Genomic DNA, 21,597 nt, shown 5'->3' with positions numbered 1-21,597 from the left:
GCTCCTCATGGTCCTACAGCAAGCCATTCAACCAATACCCTAAATAGCTGTTGCATTTTAATGGGGATTGGAATGTTTTTAGTCTACTTTTTCATTTTTGGTCTTGAGCGCCATACTCAACTGAAGTCCCTAACTAAGAGTGCTGATCCATGATCAGTTTAGCCTTTTAGATCACAATTTAAAAATTGTAAAGGGGAGATCAGCACTCCTACTCTGAGAAGCTGATATGCTTAAAACATGCAGATACAAAGAGGATTAAAATCACAGTCTCAATATTATCAATAGGCCTATCTTCATTTTTAGATAGCCTATAAGTGAAATGGGTTTAGCATAGGCTATGATAAGAGGAATTATGTTCAATAATTGCAATATTTCATCTTCAAACATGTAAAATAGATATGCACATGAAAATAGCTGATTAAAAAAATATACAATGTTATCCTTGTAGCCGTTGTCATTATGAGAACTATAAACCTGCCCAGTTACAATGTAGTAAAATCAAATGTTGAGCCGTTTGAGGCCATTTATATTACTTTTAGTATTCTAGTAACAGACCAATCTGCTATGGCCCCATAGTAAGAATAGATCTTCATTTAGATTAATTAGGCCTTGTCACACCCTGATCTGGTTCACCTGTCCTTGTGATTGTCTCCACCCCCTCCCCAGGTGTCACTTATTATCCCCGGTGTATATATCCCCGGTGTATATATCCCCGTGTTTCCTGTCTCCCTGTGCCAGTTCGTCTTGTTTTCCAAGTCAACCATCATTCTTCCTTGCTCCTATTTTTCCCAGTCTCTGTTTATTTCTAGTCCTCCTGTTTTGACCCTTGCCTGTCCTGACTCCGAACCCGCCTGCCTGACCACTCTGCCTGTTCTGACTACCAGCCTGCCTATCTGTAACGGTTTTCATATAGTGAAGGAGAGTCGGACCAAACTGCAGCGTGTCGATTGCGAACCATGTTTATTTAAACAAACGTAAACACGAACACTACAAACAATAAACAAAAACAGCCTATACTTGTGTCAACTAACATCAAACAAGGACATCAAGACACTCAGGACAATCACCCACGACAAACTCAAAGAATATGGCTGCCTAAATATGGTTCCCAATCAGAGACAACGATAAGCACCTGCCTCTGATTGAGAACCACTCCAGACAGCCATAGACTTTGCTAGATAACCCCACTAGCTACAATCCCAAATATATACACACCAAAACCCCAAGACAAAACACACCACAATGCAAAAACTCCATGCCACACCCTGGCCTGACCCAATACATGAAGAAAAACACAAAATACTTAGACCAGGGTGTGACACTATCCCCTTGTACTGTTTTTGGACTCGGATTTGGTATCTGACCCCTGCCTGGCCTGACCTCGAGACTGCCTTTCGTCTGGTACTGTTTGGACTCTGACCTGTTTTATGAACTCTCGCCTGTCCCCGACCTGCCTTTGCCTACTCCCTTTATTATAATAAATATTGGAGCTCTACCATCTGCCTCCTGTGTCTACATTTGGGTCACGCCTTGTGTAATGGTTTGCTACTCTCATCATTAGGTCAAAACGTATTGGCATTCTTATGGAATTTTACAATGTACGCATTGTAATGTAAGTTTCTAGTTCTCTGTTATATACAATGTTATCCTATTAACTGTTAATATCATTTTAAATCAGCTCACATCCATTGTACATGTTTGAAGATGAAATATAGCAATTATTGATCATATCAACTTCACAAATTAGTGATTCGGACAGCTTATTGGGCACATTCGTACCACAATTCTGTGAATAATTTAACATATCCTGGTCAAAGTATTTTGTGTTTATCTTTATGTATTTGGTCAGGCCAGGGTGTGGCATGGAGTTTTTGTAATTGTGGTGTGTTTGTCTTGGGGTTTTGGTGGTGGTATTGGGATTGTAGCTTAGTGGGTTATCTAGCAAAGTCTATGGCTGTCTGGAGTGGTTCTCAATCAGAGGCAGGTGCTTATCGTTGTCTCTGATTGGGAACCATATTTAGGCAGCCATATTCTTTGAGTTTGTCGTGGGTGATTGTCCTTAGTGTCCTCTTGGTTAGTTTGCACTAGATAGGCTGTTTCGGTTTCGATTACGTTTATTGTTTTGTGTGTGTTTCTTTGTTTGATTAAACATGAATCTCAATCGACACGCTGCAGTTTGGTCCGACTCTCCTTCATCACCACTAGAAAACCGTTACACCCTGTATATGCACATCTTTTTAAAATCCTGTTCTAGCTGTGTGTGTGAAATGTGGTGCCTCTATCTAATCAAATTCTGAATCCAAAAACATAGCTGCCCCATTACATGGTAAGCTTCTAAAATTCTAATGTCAATGGCACATGCATTATTTTTGAACAGCAGTTGTAACTAATGCTTTCAAAGTTGGTTATATTATAAATATTTTTTTACTTTTCAGAACCACTCGTCAAACAAAGTTAAAAATGTATCAGGATTTCCTTTTTAAAATGATGTATATTCTGATATGTACCCTAGAGCAGTAGTTCAAATCAAATCTTATTTTTCACATGCTCCAAATACAACCTTACAGTGAAATGCTTACTGACAAGCCCTTAACCAACAATGCAGTTTTAAGAAAAACGAAGTGTTTAAAAAGTATTTACTAAATAAACTGAAGTAAATAATGAATAAATACAAATAAAATAAAAATAAGAAAATAGAAAAATAACAAGTAATAACAATAAAAATGACAGTAACAAGGCTATCGGTACAGAGTCAATGTGCTGGGGCACAGGTTAAGCAGAGATAATTGAGGTAATATGTACATGTAGGTAGAGGTAAAGTGACTATGCATAGATAATAAACAGAGAGAAGCAGCAGTGTAAAAATGTGAGGGGGGGGGCAGTATTCTTATGTCTTGGGGGTAGAAGCTGTTAAGAAGCCTTTTGGACCGAGACTTTGCACTCCGGTACCGCTTGCCGTGCGGTAGTAGAGAGAAAAGTATATTCCTAGGGTGGCTGTAGTCTTTGTCAATTTTTAGGGCCTTCCTCTGACACCGCCTGGTTAGAGGTCCTTGCTGGCATGAAACTTGGCCCCAGTGTGTCTCCGTTGTCTCGATCACGTTGAGGGAGAGGTTGTTATACTGGCACCACACTGCTAGGTCTCTGACCTTCTCGTTAAAGGCTGTCTCATCGTTGTCGGTGATGAGACACCAAACGTGATGTTGGAGTCTTGCTTGGCCATGCAGTCATGAGTGAACAGGGAGTACAAGAGGGGACTGAGCACACACCCCTGAGGGGCCCCCGTGTTGAGGATCAGCGTGGCAGATGTGTTGTAACATACACTTACCATCTGGGGGTGGCCCGTCAAGAAGTCCAGGATCCAGTTGCAGAGGAAGGTGTTTAGTCCCAGGGTCCTTAACTTAGTGATGAGCTTTGAGGGCACTATAGTGTTGAACGCTTAGCTGTAGTCAATAGCATCCTCACGTAGGTATTCCTTTTGTCCAGGTGGGAAAGGGCAGTGTGGAGTGCATTAGAGATTGCGTCATCTGTGGATCTGTTGGGGCGGTATGCAAATTGGTGTGGGTTTAGGATTTATGGTATAATGGTGTTGATGTGAGCCATGACTAGCCTTTTAAAGCACTTCATGGCTACAGATCTGAGTGCTACTGGTACTCAGTCATTTAGGCAGGTTACCTTGGTGTTCTTGGGCACAGGGACTATGGTGGTCTGCTTGAAACATGTTGGTATTAGAGACTCGGTCAGGGACAGGTTGAAAATATCAGTGAAAGACACTTGCCAGTTGTTCAACGCATGCTCTGAGTACACGTCCTGATAATCCGTCTGGCCCTGCGGCCTTGTGAATGTTTACCTGTCTAAAGGTCTTACTCACATCGGAGTTCGTGATCACACAGTTGTCCGGAACAGCATGGTTCACATGCATGGTTCAGGGTTGCTTCCCTCGAAGCATGCATAGAAGTAATTTAGCTCGTCTGGTAGGCTCGTGTCACTGGGCAGCTCGCGGTTGTGCTTCAATGCACTTATTGATGAAGCCGGTGACTGATGTGGTGTACTCCTCAATGCCATCAGAAGAATCCCAGAAAATATTATAGTCTGTGCTAGTAAAATTATCCTGTAGCTTAGCATCTGTGTCATCTGACCACTTCCATATTGAGCGAGTCACTGGTACTTCCTGCTTTAGTTTTTGCTTGTAAGCAGAATTCGAGCCTACCTGGGCTCGAACTATGGAACCTCTGCACACATCGACACTCAGCCACCCTCGAAGCATCGTTACCCATCACTCCACAAAAGCCACGACAAGGCAAGGGGAACAATTACTCCAAGGTCTCAGAGCGAGTGATGTCACTGATTGAAACGCTATTAGCGCGCACCCCGCTAACTAGTTAGCCATTTCACACCAGTTACACCCGACTTGAAAAAAGAAAATATACACAGTGAGATGTTTGGCGAAATAGACCGGCATGCCTCTCCATAGGATGCGGGGAGCTCAGTGTTCCAAGGGCAAAAAGTATTTTGGGGCTAGCATTTGATGACAACTGAGCTAGCTTCCCAGAATGACATAATTAGAAAGAGGAGATTCTCCTGATTAAAATGGTGTCCGACTTGAAATAATCAAAATATACACATTGCGAGATATTTGGCAAAATAGACAGACCTGCCTATATTTCCCCCATAGGAAACAATGGGAAGACTGCAGAGTTCCAATATTATTTTTGTTGTTTACATTTGAACTATAAAACAATGTGAGCAGGTCTCATTGCCAACAATAGCAAAGCAGGCATTGTTATGTTGAACAATAAGCTTGGAATAGAACGTTCAGAAGGCGAGTTGGTGCCACAGTGCTCAATAGAACTAACGGCAGGGTGAAAGATGCACTTAAATAAGGCTTGTTTTTTCACGATTATTTCAAAACGACAGCAAACAGCTGGGAAATATGGTTATATCATGAAACTGGGCTCCACAGCGGATGCAATGAACTAGTTTTTATCAGAAAAGAACAGTAGCACAGTAGCCTAATAAACAAATAACCATGTTTTGTTAATAAAATAAAGATAAAAGGACACTCTTTCAAAATGCCGATGTTGATTTAGTTATGGATCCATAATGAATTACTATGGGAATAAATATCACTGATTTACATAAATATTGGAACAAAGTTGTCTAATGAAGGCAAAAAAATTCAGAATCCTCCAATCCTGTAGCCTACTCCCGACAATGACGTTGTACAGCGCCAGATTTTCTATTCCATCCTAATGGAAACACCATAATATTAAACAAATTAATTAAGCCAAATTTCTTCATATCAATCCCATATACTATGATATTACAAAAATGGTTTTAAGGCACATGAAAGTTCACATGTTCGAAAATGCATTTCTGCCAGAAAAAAAATAAGCTCAAAAGGCTCTCCTGTGAAGTTGTGATTTGCGACATAAGCCTAGTTTCCTGAATCGGGTCACATATAACAATGTGCAACTTTCACCTTAAATTATTTTGTATTTTACCCCACTTTTCTCCCCAATTTTGATCTTGTCTCATCACTGCAACTCCCCAACAAGCTCGGGAAGTGAAGGTTAGTCATGCGTCCTCCGAAACATGACCCGCCAAACCGCGCTTCTTAACACCCGCCCACTTAACCTGAAGCCAGCCACACCAATGTGTCGGAGGAAACACTGTTCACCTGAAGACCAAGGTCAGCCTTACAGGCGCCAAGGAGTCGTTAGAGCACGATGAGCCAAGTAAAGCCTCCCCCGGCCAAACCCTCCCCTAACCCGGAGGATGCTGGGCCAATTGTGCGCCACCCTATGGCCCGGGATCGAACCCGGATCTGTAGGGAAGCCTCTAACATGCATTTCTATTTCACTTCAGATATCATGATATGTGAAGAGAAATAGAATGGTAAACGCAGAGAACAGATTGGCTCCACCAGGCTAGGTTATGAAGGTGAATTTGGAAAAATCTCAAACTATTTGACCTTTGACTAGGTCAAATGCCACCAACCTGATTTAAGTGTCCTCCCTGTTCCATTTATAGGAATGCTCGCAGCAAGGGCATGCCTGCGTGATTATGAGGGTTCCTTTGCTGGTCTTCTCTATGTTGCATGTTTGGCTGCAAACTGGGCATCACTCGAACAACTGCAGCAGGCAATCCTCGTAAACAATGTACTTCCTCATCTTATGATGTGGTGCTGACTGGGAGGTCCTGTGACAGGGTGACACAACAGACAGCAAAGTGGTACATTGCATTTTGATATAAAGAAAGGGAAAAACTTTTGATAATGCACTTCACAACCAAAATGACCCTATTATTTATATCTGCTTGGCTGGGTAATCAACCCACTAGTTTATCAAACCTGATATTTTTTAATACAACTTCTAACATAACACACATTATCGTTGTTGATGAAGCCGTCTATGTCATCAGGGCAGTAACTCAGGTGAAACTAATGCTATGTCATCACTAGTTACCACAAACACAAAGTCATAAACCCAATTTCTACTATTTATCTTCTTAAAACGCGATTGTAAACATAACCCTAACCTTAACCACACTGCTAACCTTATGCCTAACCCTAACTTTAAAGAAAGACCAAAAAGTATTCATAAAATCAATAATTTGCTAGTAACAGATGACATTCATATTCTGACCATCTCAAACTAACTTAAATAATACCCTTAATACATGGTTATAACATCTACAGAAAAAACAGAAATGCCAAAGGTGGAGGTGTTACAGTTAATATTCAGAACCACATTCCTGTAAAGCTTAGAGTGGATCTCATGTTAAATACTCAAATCAAATGTTATTTGTCACATGCCCCAAATACAACAGGTAGACCTTGAAAATGCTTACTTAAAAGCACTTAACCAACAATGCAGTTTTAAGAAAAATAGTCTTAAGAAAGTATTTACTAAAATAAACTGAAGTAAAACATAAATGTAAAAAATAAAAGAAATAAGAAGAATACAAAAATAACACATAATTAAGGTGTAAAAAATAAAATAACAGTAGTGAGGCTATACACAGTCAATGTGCGGCGGCACCGGTTAGTCGAGGTAATATGTACATGTAGGTAGAGGTAAAGTGACTATGCACGGATAATGAACAGAGAGTAGCTGCAGCGTAAAAATGGGCGTCGGGGGGGGACAATGCAAACAGTCAGGGTAGCCATTTGATTAGCTGTTCAGGAGTTTTCTGACTTGGGGCTAAAAGCTGTTAAGAATTATTTTGGACCTAGACTTGGCGCTGTTGAAGTATTATAGCTACAGGTTCATCTGCCTCACCAAAAGCCCATTCTGGTGGGAAACTGCTATAGACCACCAAGTGCTAGTAGCAGTCAGTATCTTGATAACATGTGTTAAACACAGTGTAGGTTGGAAAAAGTATGTGAACCCTGCTAATGACTTCTCAAAAAGCTAATTGGAGTCAGGAGTCAGCTAGCCTGGAGTCCAATTAATGAGATGAGATTGGATATGTTGGTAAGAGCTGCCTTGCCCAATAAAAAACACACAACATTTGAGTTTGCTGTTCACAAGAAGCATTGCCTGATGTGAACCATACCTCGAACAAAAGAGATGTCAGATCTCAGTTCAGCACTGTTGCTACTCTCTGTAGGAGTGGCCGTCCTGCAAAGATGACTGCAAGAGCACAGCACAGAATGCTCAATGAGGTTAAGAAGAATCCTAGAGTGTCAGCTAAAGACTTATAGAACATGCTAACATCTCTGTTGACGAGTCTATGATATGTAAAACACTAAACAATAATGGTGTTCATGGGAGGACACCATGGAAGAGGCCACTGTGGAAGAGGCCACCAATGGAAGAGGCCACAAAAGTGCACCTGGATGTTCCACAGTGCCACTGGCAAAATATTATGTGGACAGATGAAATTACAGTTTAGTTGGTTGGAAGGAACACACAACACTATGTGTGGAGAAAAAAAGGCACAGCACACCAATATCAAAACCTCATCCCAACTATAAAGCATCATAGTTTGGGGCTGCTTTGCCGCCTCAGGGCCTGGACAGATTGCCTCATCGACGGGAAAATGATTTCCCAAGTTTATCAAGACATTTTGCAGGAGAATGTTAGGCTATCTATCCGCCAATTGAAGCTCAACAGAAGTTGGGTGATGCAAGAGGACAACGACTCAAAACACAGGAGTAAATCAACAACAGAATGGCTTCAACAGAAGAAAATACGACTTCTGAAGTGGCCCAGTCAGAGTCCTGACCTCCACCCGATTGAGATGCTGTGGCATGACCTCAAGAGAGCAGTTCACACCAGACATCCCAAGGATATTGCTGAACTGAAACAGTTTTGTAAAGAGGAATGGTCCAAAATTCCTCCTGACCATTGTGCAGGTCTGATCCGCAACTACAGAAAACGTTTGGTTGAGGTTATTGCTGCCAAAGGAGTGTCAAACAGTTATTAAAATCCAAGGGTTCACATACTTTTCCCACCCTGAACTGTGAATATTTACACGGTGTGTTCAATAAAGACAATAAAAACATATAATTGGTTGTGTTATTAGTTTAAGTAGACTGTGTTTGTCTATTGTTGTGACCTAGATGAAGTTCAGATCAAATTTTATGACCAATTTATGCAGAAATCCAGGTATTTCCAAAGGGTTCACATACTTTTTCTTGCCACTGTATATATACGCATAATTTAACATAAAATCCCTCACCAACAGTAACTCTAGAACCAGTTAAGCTAAAGACACCAAAACAACTTTTAGATGTTCAGTCTATCCTAACTTCACATTCTTAAAACTTTGAACAACTTTAATTATAGAAATTGACTTTAATTATAAACATTTGCATAAATGAACATAGCTAGAGAGACCGTTTTCTTCAGGAAATGTACTTTTCTAGTTGAATTATTTATTTTATACAGTCATTATTGCTCTTCTTTACCAAAGGTGTTTATCATTTCAGACCCCACTGTATATATACAGTATACAAACAAGGAAACAGAAGTGAGAGGCGAAAAACACAGCCATTTATTTGAATATGTTGGTAAACCATTGTATAAAAGTGATAATGCCCTTTTTGTAAGTTTTTTCAGATAGTTATTGTGAAAAAGGTAAGTATATTTAAGGGATAATGCCCGAGAAGTCAGTGTTTGGAGGATACAGTTGAAGTCGGAAGTGTAACGGACGTTGGTGGAAGAAGTGGGACCCATAGTGGGAAAACAGGCTGCCTAAGTATGGTTCTCAATCAGAGACAACGATCGACAGCTGCCTCTGATTGGGAACCATACCAGGCCAAACACAGAAATACAGAACATAGAATGCCAACCCCAAATCACACCCTGACCAAACTAAAACAGAGACATAAAAAAAGGAATTAAGGTCAGGACGTGACAGGAAGTTTACATACACCTGAGCCAAATACATTTAAACTCAGTTTTTCACAATTCCTGACATTTAATCCTAGTAAAAATGCCTTGTTTTAGGTCAGTTAGGATCACCACTTTATTTTAAGAATGTGAAATGTCAGAATAATAGTAGAGAGAATGATTTATTTCAGCTTTTATTTCATTCATCACATTCCTAGTGGGTCAGAAGTTCCCAGACTCAATTAGTATTTGGAAGCATTGCCTTTAAATTCTTTAACTAATTATGGTGCGCGTAAAGATGGTGGCAGGTGTGCATAATAATGAGTAAACTGGTGACAGCAAGTGCTAGAAAGGGGGAGCGGGAGTAGACGTGTGTAACACTTGTCATCTGGGGAAGGAGAGGAGGACCAAGGTGCAGCGAGGTAAGCGTTCATATTATTTAATGAAATATGCAACACTAGACAAAACAACAAACACGACAAACAAACAGTCCTGAAAGGTGAAACAAAAACACTAAACAGGAAGCAACCACCCACAAAAGACAATGGAAAACAGGCTACCTAAATATGGTTCTCAATCAGGGACAGCGATTGACAGCTGCCTCTGATTGAGAACCATACCAGGCCAAACACAGAAATAGAAAAATATAGACAAACTAACATAGACAACCCACCCAACTCACACCCTGACCATACTAAAACAAAAGACAAAACAAAAGAACTAAGGTCAGAACGTGACAACGTGACAGGCCCGTTTGCTTCCATTAAGTTCTTAGTGAATATAACATTGTTACATTGACCTGTAGTTACAAATGTGATACTTGTTTGTGGTTTGTGTAATCACATATGAAAATGCTTACACATATGAAATTTGCAAACAAGCGGAAATAAATTGTTTTAAGCTTCTCCTTAGTCTGGAATGAAATACCATTGAAGTACATGGTTTTAATGCCACCTGTTATGAAGGGGGTTCCTGCTCAGAATCTCTTGGTCTTCCTGGGGTACTCCTGCCTGGTGATGGCCTCAGTAGTGACCACTAGGGGAGCAGTCTCCTCAGTGTAGGGTGAAAGGGAATGGGTGAGTGTGGCTACGCAAGTGCCAGTGTGTGTCAAATCAAAGTTTATTGGATACACAGTTTAGCAGATGTTATAGCGGGTGCAGTGAAGTGCTTATGTTACTAGCTCCTAACAATGCAGTAAAATGTCAATCAAGTTTACAAATAATACAAAATAAATTAATCAAGAAACCAATCAAGAAACATCAGAATCAATCTAATTAACAACCCAAATATCACTGTGACAGTAATCCAAATGCATTCTATCCATATGTACACCAGAATAATTTTCACAAGATATTAAACGAAGAATGGTATGAACAGCATTAGATATATTAGAGTGAGCTATATCAAGATTCCAGTACATAAATACATATGTAGTGTGTATAATTAGTAGAAATATTAGAATGAGCTATGTCGAGAAATACACAGTGTGAAACAGGAAGTGTACAGTGGTTGAATGTCTCAATAACATGCATTGGCTGTGTGTGTGTGTGTGTGTGTGTGTGTGTGTGTGTGTGTGTGTGTGTGTGTGTGTGTGTGTGTGTGTGTGTGTGTGTGTGTGTGTGTGTGTGTGTGTGTGTGTGTGTGTGTGTGTGTGTGATGGCTTGCAATGGTGTAAAGTACTTATATAAAATTACTTTAAAGTATTACTTATGTTGTTTTTCTGGGGTGTCTGTACTTTCATTTTCTATTCATATTCTTGACAACTTTTACTTTTACTTCACTAACATTCCCAAAGAAAATAATGTACTTTTTACTCCATACATTTTCCCTGACACCCTAAAGTACTCATTACATTTTGAATGCTTAGCAGGACAGGACAATGGTCCAATTCAGGCAGGTATCAAGAGAAAATCCCTGTTCATCCCTACTGCCTCCTATCTGGTGGACTCACTAAACACAAATGCTTTGTTTGTAAATTATGTCTGAGTGTTGGAGTGTGCCCCAAGCTCTCTGTAAATAAAAAATAAAATGGTGCCCCCAAATATAATAAGCTTGTCTTACTCTATTGTTTGTAAGCAAGTGTAATTGTAAGCAAACACGGTTTAGCCTCGAAACATAGTTAAAACTACATAGATTGTCAGCTATAGACAGCTCTGTTTCTGAATTTTGGAGTGGTTACATTTCTCCTGCCCCATCACTCAGCCTGTACACCAAGACAGTGGCAGGTGTCCATTTTGTTTTGGTTTGAACTACAGATTGCCCCTTTAACAACCTGTATGTGTTGATGCATTGATGTTGTGATCTAATTTACACAGTAGATCAAAAATAATTTCTGGTCACATTCATCAGATTAGCATTTTCATCTGAAATTTGCAGGAGTAAAACTATGTCTGCATGAGGACCATCCACTCTATAGACAAACTACATGGATGTAGAAAGTCCATAATCATCACTACTTTTTAGGAACATGTTGAATATGACATTTTATTGACATATTTAACTGTCTAGATCCCAGAAACACATAGTGATACGACAATAGAGACGCACGATGTCCGTTATTCATTAGCAGTGAATGCAGATCTCGACTTAGTCTTGGTCCTCTTCTTTTCTCCAGTCTTGCAGCAGATGCTATCTTTTCCTTTGCGTTTCTCTTTGCATTTCTCCTCCTTTTTGCCTCCCGTAACCACCTGTAATAAGGTAAATGGTAGAGTGTTTCCTATCCATAAGCCAACCAGATGGTTATTTTGTTTGGGCACCTCATTCAAGAAACACAACAAAGATCACTTACTCTACAAAACTTGTAGGAAATATTTCATCTGATGTGTGTGTGTGTGTGTGTGTCTGTGCGAGTGTTTTGTGCATGCGGCAGAGGAGGATGGTGGGAGAAGAATATAGCAGGATGGGCTCAATGTAATGGCTGGAATGGAATGAATGGAAAGGTATCAAACACATCGACTTGTGTTTTATACCAATCCATCCTTCTATTACTCTGGCCACTAGCACCTCTGTCTGTGTGTGTGTGTGTGTGTGTGTGTGTGTGTGTGTGTGTGTGTGTGTGTGTGTGTGTGTGTGTGTGTGTGTGTGTGTGTGTGTGTGTGTGTGTGTGTGTGTGTGTGTGTGTGTGTGTTTTCTTGGTCTAACAGGATGTGATGGAATAAGTGTGAATAGGCTGCCCTTCACATTGAGCCACAGTACACAACACATTAGCCCAGATATGACTCAGATGCTAACATCAGTGTCTATGTAGCAGGCTTATCCATGAGACTAGTGTAAAATGTTTTGTGGTTAAATTATATAGAGTATTTTTGCTTTCTTCCATTTCTTAATTACTATACAATCATCAAGTTCACCTTTAATATGTTACAATAATACCAAACATCAACAAAAACACATATACTGTATGTACACCTCCCAACACATATATATACATAGTATACAGTATAACAAACAAGGAAACAGAAGTATGAGGCAGGAAACTCACAGCTCTTTTAATAGCAATAGTTGTGACGTACAAAGAGACAGAGCCAAACCATCAGCCTACACAGAAAAACCACCACAAAGATACATTGATAAAGGGACAGATATCACATCACACACTTGTACACTGTAAACCAGGGTTGCAATGGTGCTCAGGATAGAGGTTGTTGTTAACCCTTTTGTAGCTTTCTTCAGATAGATATTATGAAATAGATAAGTAATATAATTCAATAAATATGTCAATAGTTACCATTTTGCAGATTTACATATTTGTTAGAAGGCACTAGTCTATGATAACCAGTGCCTGAAGAAATAATGGTAGCTTACGTTGGAGGGCGATAGTAGAAATGAAGTGATACTGTAAAAAGCATCTGCTAAATGTCATATATTATTCTATTATTATTATTATATCTTAGTTGGTTACATTTTTCCAGGGGGTCCACTGGCTCCAGGGGGAAGGGACCAGGGGGTCTCTGGAGCGGGCCCTCAGCTTACTGACCCCTCTCGGTATGAGAGGATTCATAGAGTGCTCCTCCTAGAGAGAGTAAGGCAAAGGAGAGAGAGTTATGGTTTCATTCCAAAATTCCAGTGTGTGTCAATGTGTGCATAAGCTTGCATGTGTGTGTGTGTGTGTGTGTGTGTGTGTGTGTGTGTGTGTGTGTGTGTGTGTGTGTGTGTGTGTGTGTGTGTGTGTGTGTGTGTGTGTGTGTGTGTGTGTGTGTTGTACCTTTCCGTTGTCTTTAAAAATGTATCCTATCTGGTGCTCCAGAGGGAAGTAGCTGGGCGGACAGTTCCAGGTGGCTGGCGGTTCTACTTTCACCTTCAATCTCTGATCCATCACCTGGCACTTCATCCCTGCAGGACTGTCTGGCTGGACTGTGGACATGTATATAATAGGCAGGGGTATATTAATTAGTGCAGAATGCAGCAAAAAGGTTGCCCCGAAGCGAAACATTTTACATTGGAAAAACGAAAACAAGCATATAGGATAAATTCACGTAGATTTCAGGTCCATTTGCTTCCGTTATAGCTTCCTTGTGAATTCAACGTTGTTACATAGACCTGTGATACTTGTTTTTGGTTTGCGTAATCACACATAACACTCTTACAGACATGAGATTTGCAAACAAACGGAAATTAATTGTGTTTTAAGCCTTTCCTTACTCTGGAAAGAAGTACCATGGAAGTACATGGTTTTAATACCACCTGTTACGTAGGTGGATACACTCACCAATGTCGTGTAGGTAGAACCTCTTAGTCTTCCTGAGGTACTCCTGCCTGGTGATGGCCTCAACAGTGACCACTAGGGGAGCGGCCTCCTCAGTGTAGGGTGAAAGCGAATGTGTCAGTTCAAACTCCAACCCTCCATCTTGGAGGCTGGTCGTTGGGTACACCCAGGTGCAAGATTCCTGGCTGTCAGTACTGGAGACACATACAGAGGTAGAGTTTTAATTTGAGGGAGTTTGCTACAGCAGGAAAATAATCCTGCAGCGACAGGAAATGTGAATTTTTATGTAGATTCTAATTAATGGACATTCTAATTTCAAAGTGGAAATTAAAACTTTAGAAGCCTTGTTAAAACCAATAGACTTTAAGTTTGAAATTCTCAGCAACAAAAGAGTGCTCAAATTAATATCCTACATCTGTACAGTGCACTTCAGATTAAATAAGAATGTCTCTCTGTGTCTGAATAAAAACGATGAAAAAGGCTATGTGTGTGTGTGTGTGTGTGTGTGTGTGTGTGTGTGTGTGTGCGTGCGTGTGTATGTGTTACTTACCAGTCATGGCCCAGCCCAAGACGGACAGCTGTGAATTCACTGTGGGTCCAGCTACAGTTAAAGGTGCAGCCATAAGACTTGGCCCGACAGCTGATTAAATAATCTACAGAGAGAGGCAGAGCATACACACACACATACACATACAAACATGAACAACCAGACATGTGGTAGAGACATGTGGGCAATGAACTCTCTCTCTGTCACAAACACACACACCGTCCTGTTCCTCTGGGTCCTTCAGCTCCTCCAGTAGATAGATGGATCCTAGTTTCTTGTCTCCATCCCAGCAGCTGTATTCTCCATACCAGTCCACCTCATTCAGTATCAGGTTACGGCCTTGGACCTGAGTCTTGTCTAAATCCTCAGTCTCTCCCTCGTACTTCCACGTCATAGGTCCAGAGAATGCCGTGGGACATGTCAGAGTCACCAAACTGTCCCCCTTATCAACCATGTCTACAGGGGCGCACGTACGCACACACACACACACACACACACACACATACACGCACACACACACACACACACACACACTTCAATTAGATCCACAATGGCTTCAATTAGATCCACAATAAAACACTGAGAGTACAGTATACATAAAGAGATACAGGCAGAAACCATTGATACTTTACAATCAGGAACACACACAGCTCAGAGATAAAGAGAGAAACACACACACATACAAACACACACTCACAGAGTTCATGGAAGGAGGTGAGACCATTCACTCTCGGTAGAATAACACAGAGGAGCATGATGAGCCATGGTACTACAGTCATCTGGAGAGGAAAGAAAGTACAGGGGAGAGAGAAAGTCACACCGTATACAGGAGTAGGGTGAAGATGACCGTAGAGATACTAATCTAACATCAGTTTACTGTTTCACCCTAATTGTTAGGGTTAGGACATCTGGAGAGTAAGCAGACCACAGATCAGTTAACTGTTTCACCCTAATGGATAGGGTTAGGACTTCTGGAGAGTAAGCAGACCACAGATCAGTTTACTGTTTCACCCTAATGGTAGGGTTAGGACTTCTGGAGAGTAAGCAGACTACAGATCAGTTTACTGTTTCGCCCTAATGGTTAGGGTTAGGACTTCTGGAGAGTAAGCAGACCACAGATCAGTTTACTGTTTCACCCTAATGGTTAGGGTTAAGACTTCTGGAGAGTAAACAGACTATAGATCTGTGCCTATGGGAAGCCTTTACCTGGAGTTACCTGGATTTATCCTATTTATCCTATGTATCCTATTTGTCATATAATCATAATTAGTCAGTACTAGTCAGTACCTAATCCGAACTTGTTTTTTGGGGAATTCATTAAAGCAATTTGCTCCACTTGGCCTACATATGGCATTATTTATACCAGTTACTCAATGTGATTAATTATTGGAAGGAAGTACAAGAAACTTTATTGTTACAGCATTATAATTCTTAAGTAAATAACAGCTAACAAACAGGACTGACTACGCAGGACTGTAAAATAAAACATAGGCATATCTATATTAACCCTGTGAGATAATATAGATTGGATAATGTTTAGCCAGGTCCATAATTATGGATGATATGCTGAGACTGTATAAAGATGAGCAAAAATGATTTTATGAAATAAATAATACAAATACTGAGCTATATCGTATGCTCAAAAAAAAATGGTAAATGATGTTATTATACTAATACAATTGCTCAAAGAAAGACATTTTGTTTAACAAGTAATAAAAAATATCTAAAAAAGATAGGAGTCAAAATTATTGGCATCGCTGTATTCAATTCTCTAGCCCACTCCCCTTGTGAGGATAAAGACACTGAGACTTTTTCTAAAATGAGCTTGGAGAACACATTGAGGCGGCAGGTGTCCTAGTGGTTAGAGTGTTGGACTTGTAACCGAAAGGTTGCAAGATTGAATCCCCGAGCTGACAAGGTAAAAATCAGATGTTCTGCCCCTGAAAAAGGCAGTTAACCCACTGTTCCTAGGCTGTCATCGAAAATAAGAATTTGTTCTTAAAACTTCTTAGGGCTAAGACCCCTTTTTTCTCCACTTCCTGTCTGAATGACATGCCCAAAGTAAACTGCCTGTTACTCAGGCCCTGAAACATATAATTGGTACCATTGGAAAGAAAACACCTTGAAGTTTGTAGAAATGTTAAAATATTGTAGGAGAATATTACACAATAGATATGGTAGGAGAAAATCCAACCTGAATTCTTTTTGAGAGAGACCATCCTCTTACAATGGCATGTATAACATACTGAAAATTAGCTCCGTGGATGCCATTCCTATGGCTTCCACAAGGTGTCAGCAGTTTTAGTAGGACGCAGTCTTGGAAATTTGTGTTTGCGCGTGCCTTGAAGACAGGACCTGCTAAAATCGGTTTCCTATTGAACACACTTCTTTCTGTAAGAAATTATAGTTTGACTACATTTTAGGGTATCTGAGGAGTAAATAGAAACATATTTTGACTTGTTGAAACAAAGTTTAGGGGTAGATTTTTGGATTCCTTTCTCTGCAAGTTGAATGTGTGGATTACTCAAATCGATGGCGCCAACTAAACAGACTTTTTGGGATATAAAGAAGGATTTTATCTAACAAAACGACACTACATGTTATAGCTGGGACCCTTTGGAGGACAAATCAGAGGAAGATTTTCAAAAGGTAAGTGAATATTTAATCGCTATTTGTGAATTTGCCGGTGGAGAAAATATTTTGACGTGAGGCGATGTCCTCAAACAATCACATGGCATGTTTTCGCTGTAATAGATACTGTAAATCGGACAGTGTAGTTAGATTAACAAGAATTTAAGCTTTCAACCGATATAAGACACTTGTGTGTACCTAAATGTTTAATTATCCATCATTTTTATGATTATTTATTTGAATTATGCGCCCTCCAGTTTCACCGGAAGTTGTCCCGGTAGCGGGATGCCTAGCCCCATTAACTGACTTGCTTAGTTAAATTAAGGTAAAAAATATATAATTCATTGGAAGGGATCTTAGACCATTCCTCCATACAGAAACTTTCCAGATCCTTGATATAATCTGTCTGCTCTTATGGACTGCCCCCTTTTACTTTCAAACCACAGGTTATCAATGAGGTTCAAGTCCAGAGACTGAGATGACCATTACAATAAGTTGATTTTGTGGTCAATTAACCATTTCTTTGCGGATTGTGATTACAACTTGGGGTTATTTTCTTGCTGGAAAATCCACTTGGGCAACCAGGTTTTTGGCAAAAATGTCCTGGTACTTGGTAAAGTTCATGATGCCGTTGACCCTAATATGTGGAAGTAAAATAGCACCTTAAGATCAAAGATCCACCAGCTTATTTTACAGTTGGTATGAGGTACTTTTCTGCATATGCTTCCATTTTTCGACTCCAAATCCACCGCTGGTGTGCATGGCCAAAGAGCACTATTTTCATGTCATCTATAGCTCAGTATTTGTATTACTTATTTTATGCAGTCTTTTTTGTTCATCTTTAATTGTGGACCAGACTGTAGCCATTCGCTGAAAAACATTACACACCCAGACTCCAGAAAGAGGTAGAGCAGGCAAACTCTGATATAAAGTTTGAATTAGGAACCTTGGATATGCTCTCAAATATAATAGATCATCATACAAACATACACTGAATATACCAAACATTAGAAACACCTTCCCTGTGGAACGCTTTAGACACCTTGTAGAGTCCATGCCCAGACGAATTGAGGATGTTTCAATATTAATATTGAAAACATCCTCAATTCGTCGGGGCATGGACTCTACAAGGTGTCAAAAGCGTTCCACAGTGATGATGGCCCATGTTGACTCCAATGCTTCCCAATGTTGTGTCAAGTTGGCTGGATGTCCTCTGGGTGGTGGACCATTATTGATACACATGGGAAACTGTTCAGCATGAAAAACCCAGCAGCGTTGCAGTTTTTGACACAAACCAGTACGCCTGGCACCTACTACCATACCCCGTTCCAAAGGCACTTACATTTTTGTGTTGCCCATTCACCCTCTGAATAGCACACATACACAATCCATGTCTCAGTTGTCTCAAGGCTTCTTTAACCTGTCTCCTCCCCTTCATGTTCACTGATTGAAGTGAATTTAACACGTGACATCAATAAGGAATCTTAGCTTTCACCTGGTTAGTCTATATCATGGACAGAACAGGTGTTCCCAATGTTTGTATACTCAGTGTATAAAATATATCACGTTGTGATACTGAAGGTTTACACCATGCCAAAAGTTTGTAACTGCTTTTTTCCTAAAGGGGAATTAAGCCTAATTAAACACAGATATATAGAATTTATATAGATATAGATATATATATATAGAATATATATATATATATATATAGAATTTCAATTAAAAGTTAAATGCAAACTACAGTACGTCCTGCCATAGCCTTTGATGAGCCTACATGAACACAGAAAATTAGCTATTCATTGAATGCTAAAAAAATATTTACTGAAATGTAATAACCTATGTTTTCAGTTCTAATTAATACATTTCCCATTGAATTGGTTCACAGCCCATAAGTTGCTCAGATCTTGCGCTTACCGTTATGCTGAAGTTGCGCTGGTCACGTTGATAAATTGTTGGCAGTCTGCTCGGTCAAGCTTGTAACAAAGAGTCAACTTGAGTTTCTCTAATTTTCTGAAAGTCCTTCTGTTTTATATGTTTGGCTACTGTGTGCTATTCAGCCTCTGCCCACACATCTTTGCCACGGACTTTTGGAAGATTAGAGGGTGGGTGGGGATTTGGGGGAGGATGAAGTTGGGTGCAATTCATAAGTAAACTATTAGTACTAGTAGAACTGTGTGTGTGGGTATGTGTTGGTTTGTGTGTACGTACACATGCACCACAGTTCCATCTGAGATTAGGATCTTTAATGGTGTGACGTGTGAGGGAGTTGTAGCGATGGTCGTCAACAAAATATTTTCAGAAGAAAACACTCCAGTTCGGGGCACTCCCTACACCCACCCCATACTCCCCTCTATCATACAGCAATGTCATCTCTCCTTGCTTTCTTTTTTATTACCAATATTTCATTTTTTGTTGTTCCTTTTTTGGTCAGGGATACAGCAGGTACAATATTCATATTCACATCAGATAATATTTACATATATTATTCAATTTTCCATTAAATATTTTCTATACCTATTTCACCTGACCTTCTTTCATTTTCTCTTCTTTAGCATTCAACACTTGTGTCATACATAGATTAATTTGCAAGTCAAACTAGTTTTTGAGGAAACATGTCCACATGAGGCTTTTTATCTTTTATCTCTCACAGTACAGTTTCTGTCTCAACCTTATGAGGTTTATTTTAGATGGGTGGAACTAGAGAACTAACTACTGACCCCAAACACACACACACACACACACACACACATATGCACACACACACGTACACACACACACACCCACACACACACACACACATTAAATCATCATTCACATGTTCAATGTCTATGGGTCTTTTGTTCAGAGAGAACTCCACACGTCCCACTACGACATTATATTTTTATACGTTCATAGTTTGTGTGTGTGTGTGTGTGTGTGTGTGTGTGTGTGTGTGTGTGTGTGTGTGTGTGTGTGTGTGTGTGTGTGTGTGTGTGTGTGTGTGTGTGTGTGTGTGTGTGTGTGTGTGTGTGCACTTTCACCACAGTTCCATCTGAGATTAGATCTTTAAAGTTGTGACGTGTGAGGGTGTTGTAGTGATTCTCGTCAATCAAATATTTTTAGAGGAAAACCCTCCGGTTTGGGGCACGGTGTGCACACACAAAATTAATCAGTTGGATGGGCATTTGATTTGCATAGTATTTTACACAGAACCTCCACATTTTCTTAACAGGTTTTATAGTGAAGACATGTAAAATGCCTTTTAATGCGGCATGAACACAACCGGTCATGTTTTCATCTGATTGTGAAACAAATCACTTAAGTGGTGCATGAGTTTCAAGTTAAAACCTTTTGCAGCTCCCCCCCTACTTTGTGCAATTTCCACCTGAAGACATACCCAAATCTAACAGCCTGTAGCACAGGCACAGAACCAAGGATATGCATATTCTTGGTACCATTTGAAAGAAAATACTCTGAAGTTTGTGTAAATGTGAATTGAATGTAGGAGAATAACACACAATAGATCTGGTTTAGATAAAACAATTAAGAAAAACATGTTTATTTTTTTTATTTTTGTATCATCATCTTTAAAATGAACAAGATAAAACAAACATTCAGATAGGATGATGGGGACAATTTTAGTGAAAAATATAAGAGGGCAACAGTACTTGTGCAAAGTTTCAGAATGATAACTTCCAAAATGAGTGTGCTTACATGACATTTATCATGAAGTCACCCAGGTGTCCCACACAAGTAGCCCAAATGTACCCAAGTGGCCAAATTGGTGAAGGTATACATTTTGAAACAAATAACTATATACAAAATACCAAAATGGTATTCTTAACACCCCCCCAAAAAAAAATTTAGGAAAAAAAAAGAAGAAAAAAAATGAAAATAAAAGTATTATTGATTTAAAAATATATGAAAAAAAAAGATATATATATACATTTACAAAATGGGTAGCTATTTACACACTTTCAATATTTGGAAGACCCTCAGTCCTCTATCAAATCAAATCAATTTATATAGCCCCAGCCTAAAACCCCAAACCGCAAGCAATGCAGGTGTAGAAGCACGGTGGCTAGGAAAAACTCCCTAGAAAGGCAAAAACCTAGGAAGAAACCTAGAGAGGAACCAGGCTATGAGGCATGGCCAGTCCTCTTCTGGCTGTGCCAGGTGGAGATCACAGTGGTTGTAGAGGGTGCAACAGGACAGCACCTCAAGAGTAAATATGAACAGTTCAGGGTTCCATAGCCGAAGGCAGAACAGGACAGAACTGGAACAGCGGCAAGACTGGGGACAGCAAGGAGTCATTATGCCAGGTAGTCCTGACGCATGGTCCTAGGGCTCAGGTCCCCCGAGAGAGCGAAAGAGAGAATTAGAGAGAGCATACTTAA

The 21,597-nt window shown here is 39.9% G+C and overlaps 1 protein-coding gene across 2 annotated transcripts; it reads right to left on the bottom strand.

Moving 5' to 3' along the window:
- Positions 1–11,808: 11,808 nt before the first annotated feature.
- On the bottom strand, positions 11,809–19,355 carry si:dkey-88e18.2 (interleukin-12 subunit beta). Of its 2 annotated transcripts, XM_042320824.1 has the most exons (8): positions 19,136–19,353; positions 15,288–15,369; positions 14,810–15,046; positions 14,594–14,696; positions 14,047–14,237; positions 13,543–13,691; positions 13,240–13,350; positions 11,809–12,025 (listed from the first exon to the last, which is right to left on the bottom strand). In XM_042320824.1, the coding sequence occupies exons 2-8, from the start codon at positions 15,367–15,369 to the stop codon at positions 11,894–11,896; spliced, it is 1,005 nt and encodes a 334-aa protein (XP_042176758.1). In that variant the 5' UTR covers positions 19,136–19,353; the 3' UTR covers positions 11,809–11,893. The 2 variants fall into 2 exon arrangements, with proteins under 2 accessions (XP_042176758.1, XP_042176759.1); XM_042320825.1 differs by lacking the exon at positions 15,288–15,369 and having other exon boundaries at positions 19,136–19,355.
- Between the last annotated feature and the right edge of the window lie 2,242 nt (positions 19,356–21,597).

This window comes from Oncorhynchus tshawytscha, linkage group LG04, assembly GCF_018296145.1.
Source record: "Oncorhynchus tshawytscha isolate Ot180627B linkage group LG04, Otsh_v2.0, whole genome shotgun sequence".
NCBI lineage: Eukaryota > Metazoa > Chordata > Actinopteri > Salmoniformes > Salmonidae > Oncorhynchus > Oncorhynchus tshawytscha.
Note: the sequence above shows the minus strand (reverse complement) of the source record. Positions and strands in the feature narration are given on the sequence as shown.

Coding starts and splice junctions, on each gene's coding strand:
- si:dkey-88e18.2 (XM_042320824.1), bottom strand. CDS start 15,369: ATGACTGTAGTACCATGGCTCATCATGCTCCTCTGTGTTATTCTACCG. Junction 14,697..14,809: donor GGACCCAGAGGAACAGGACG/GTGTGTGTGTTT, acceptor CTCTCTCTGTAG/ATTATTTAATCAGCTGTCGG. Junction 13,351..13,542: donor TTTTTAAAGACAACGGAAAG/GTACAACACACA, acceptor TACTCTCTCTAG/GAGGAGCACTCTATGAATCC.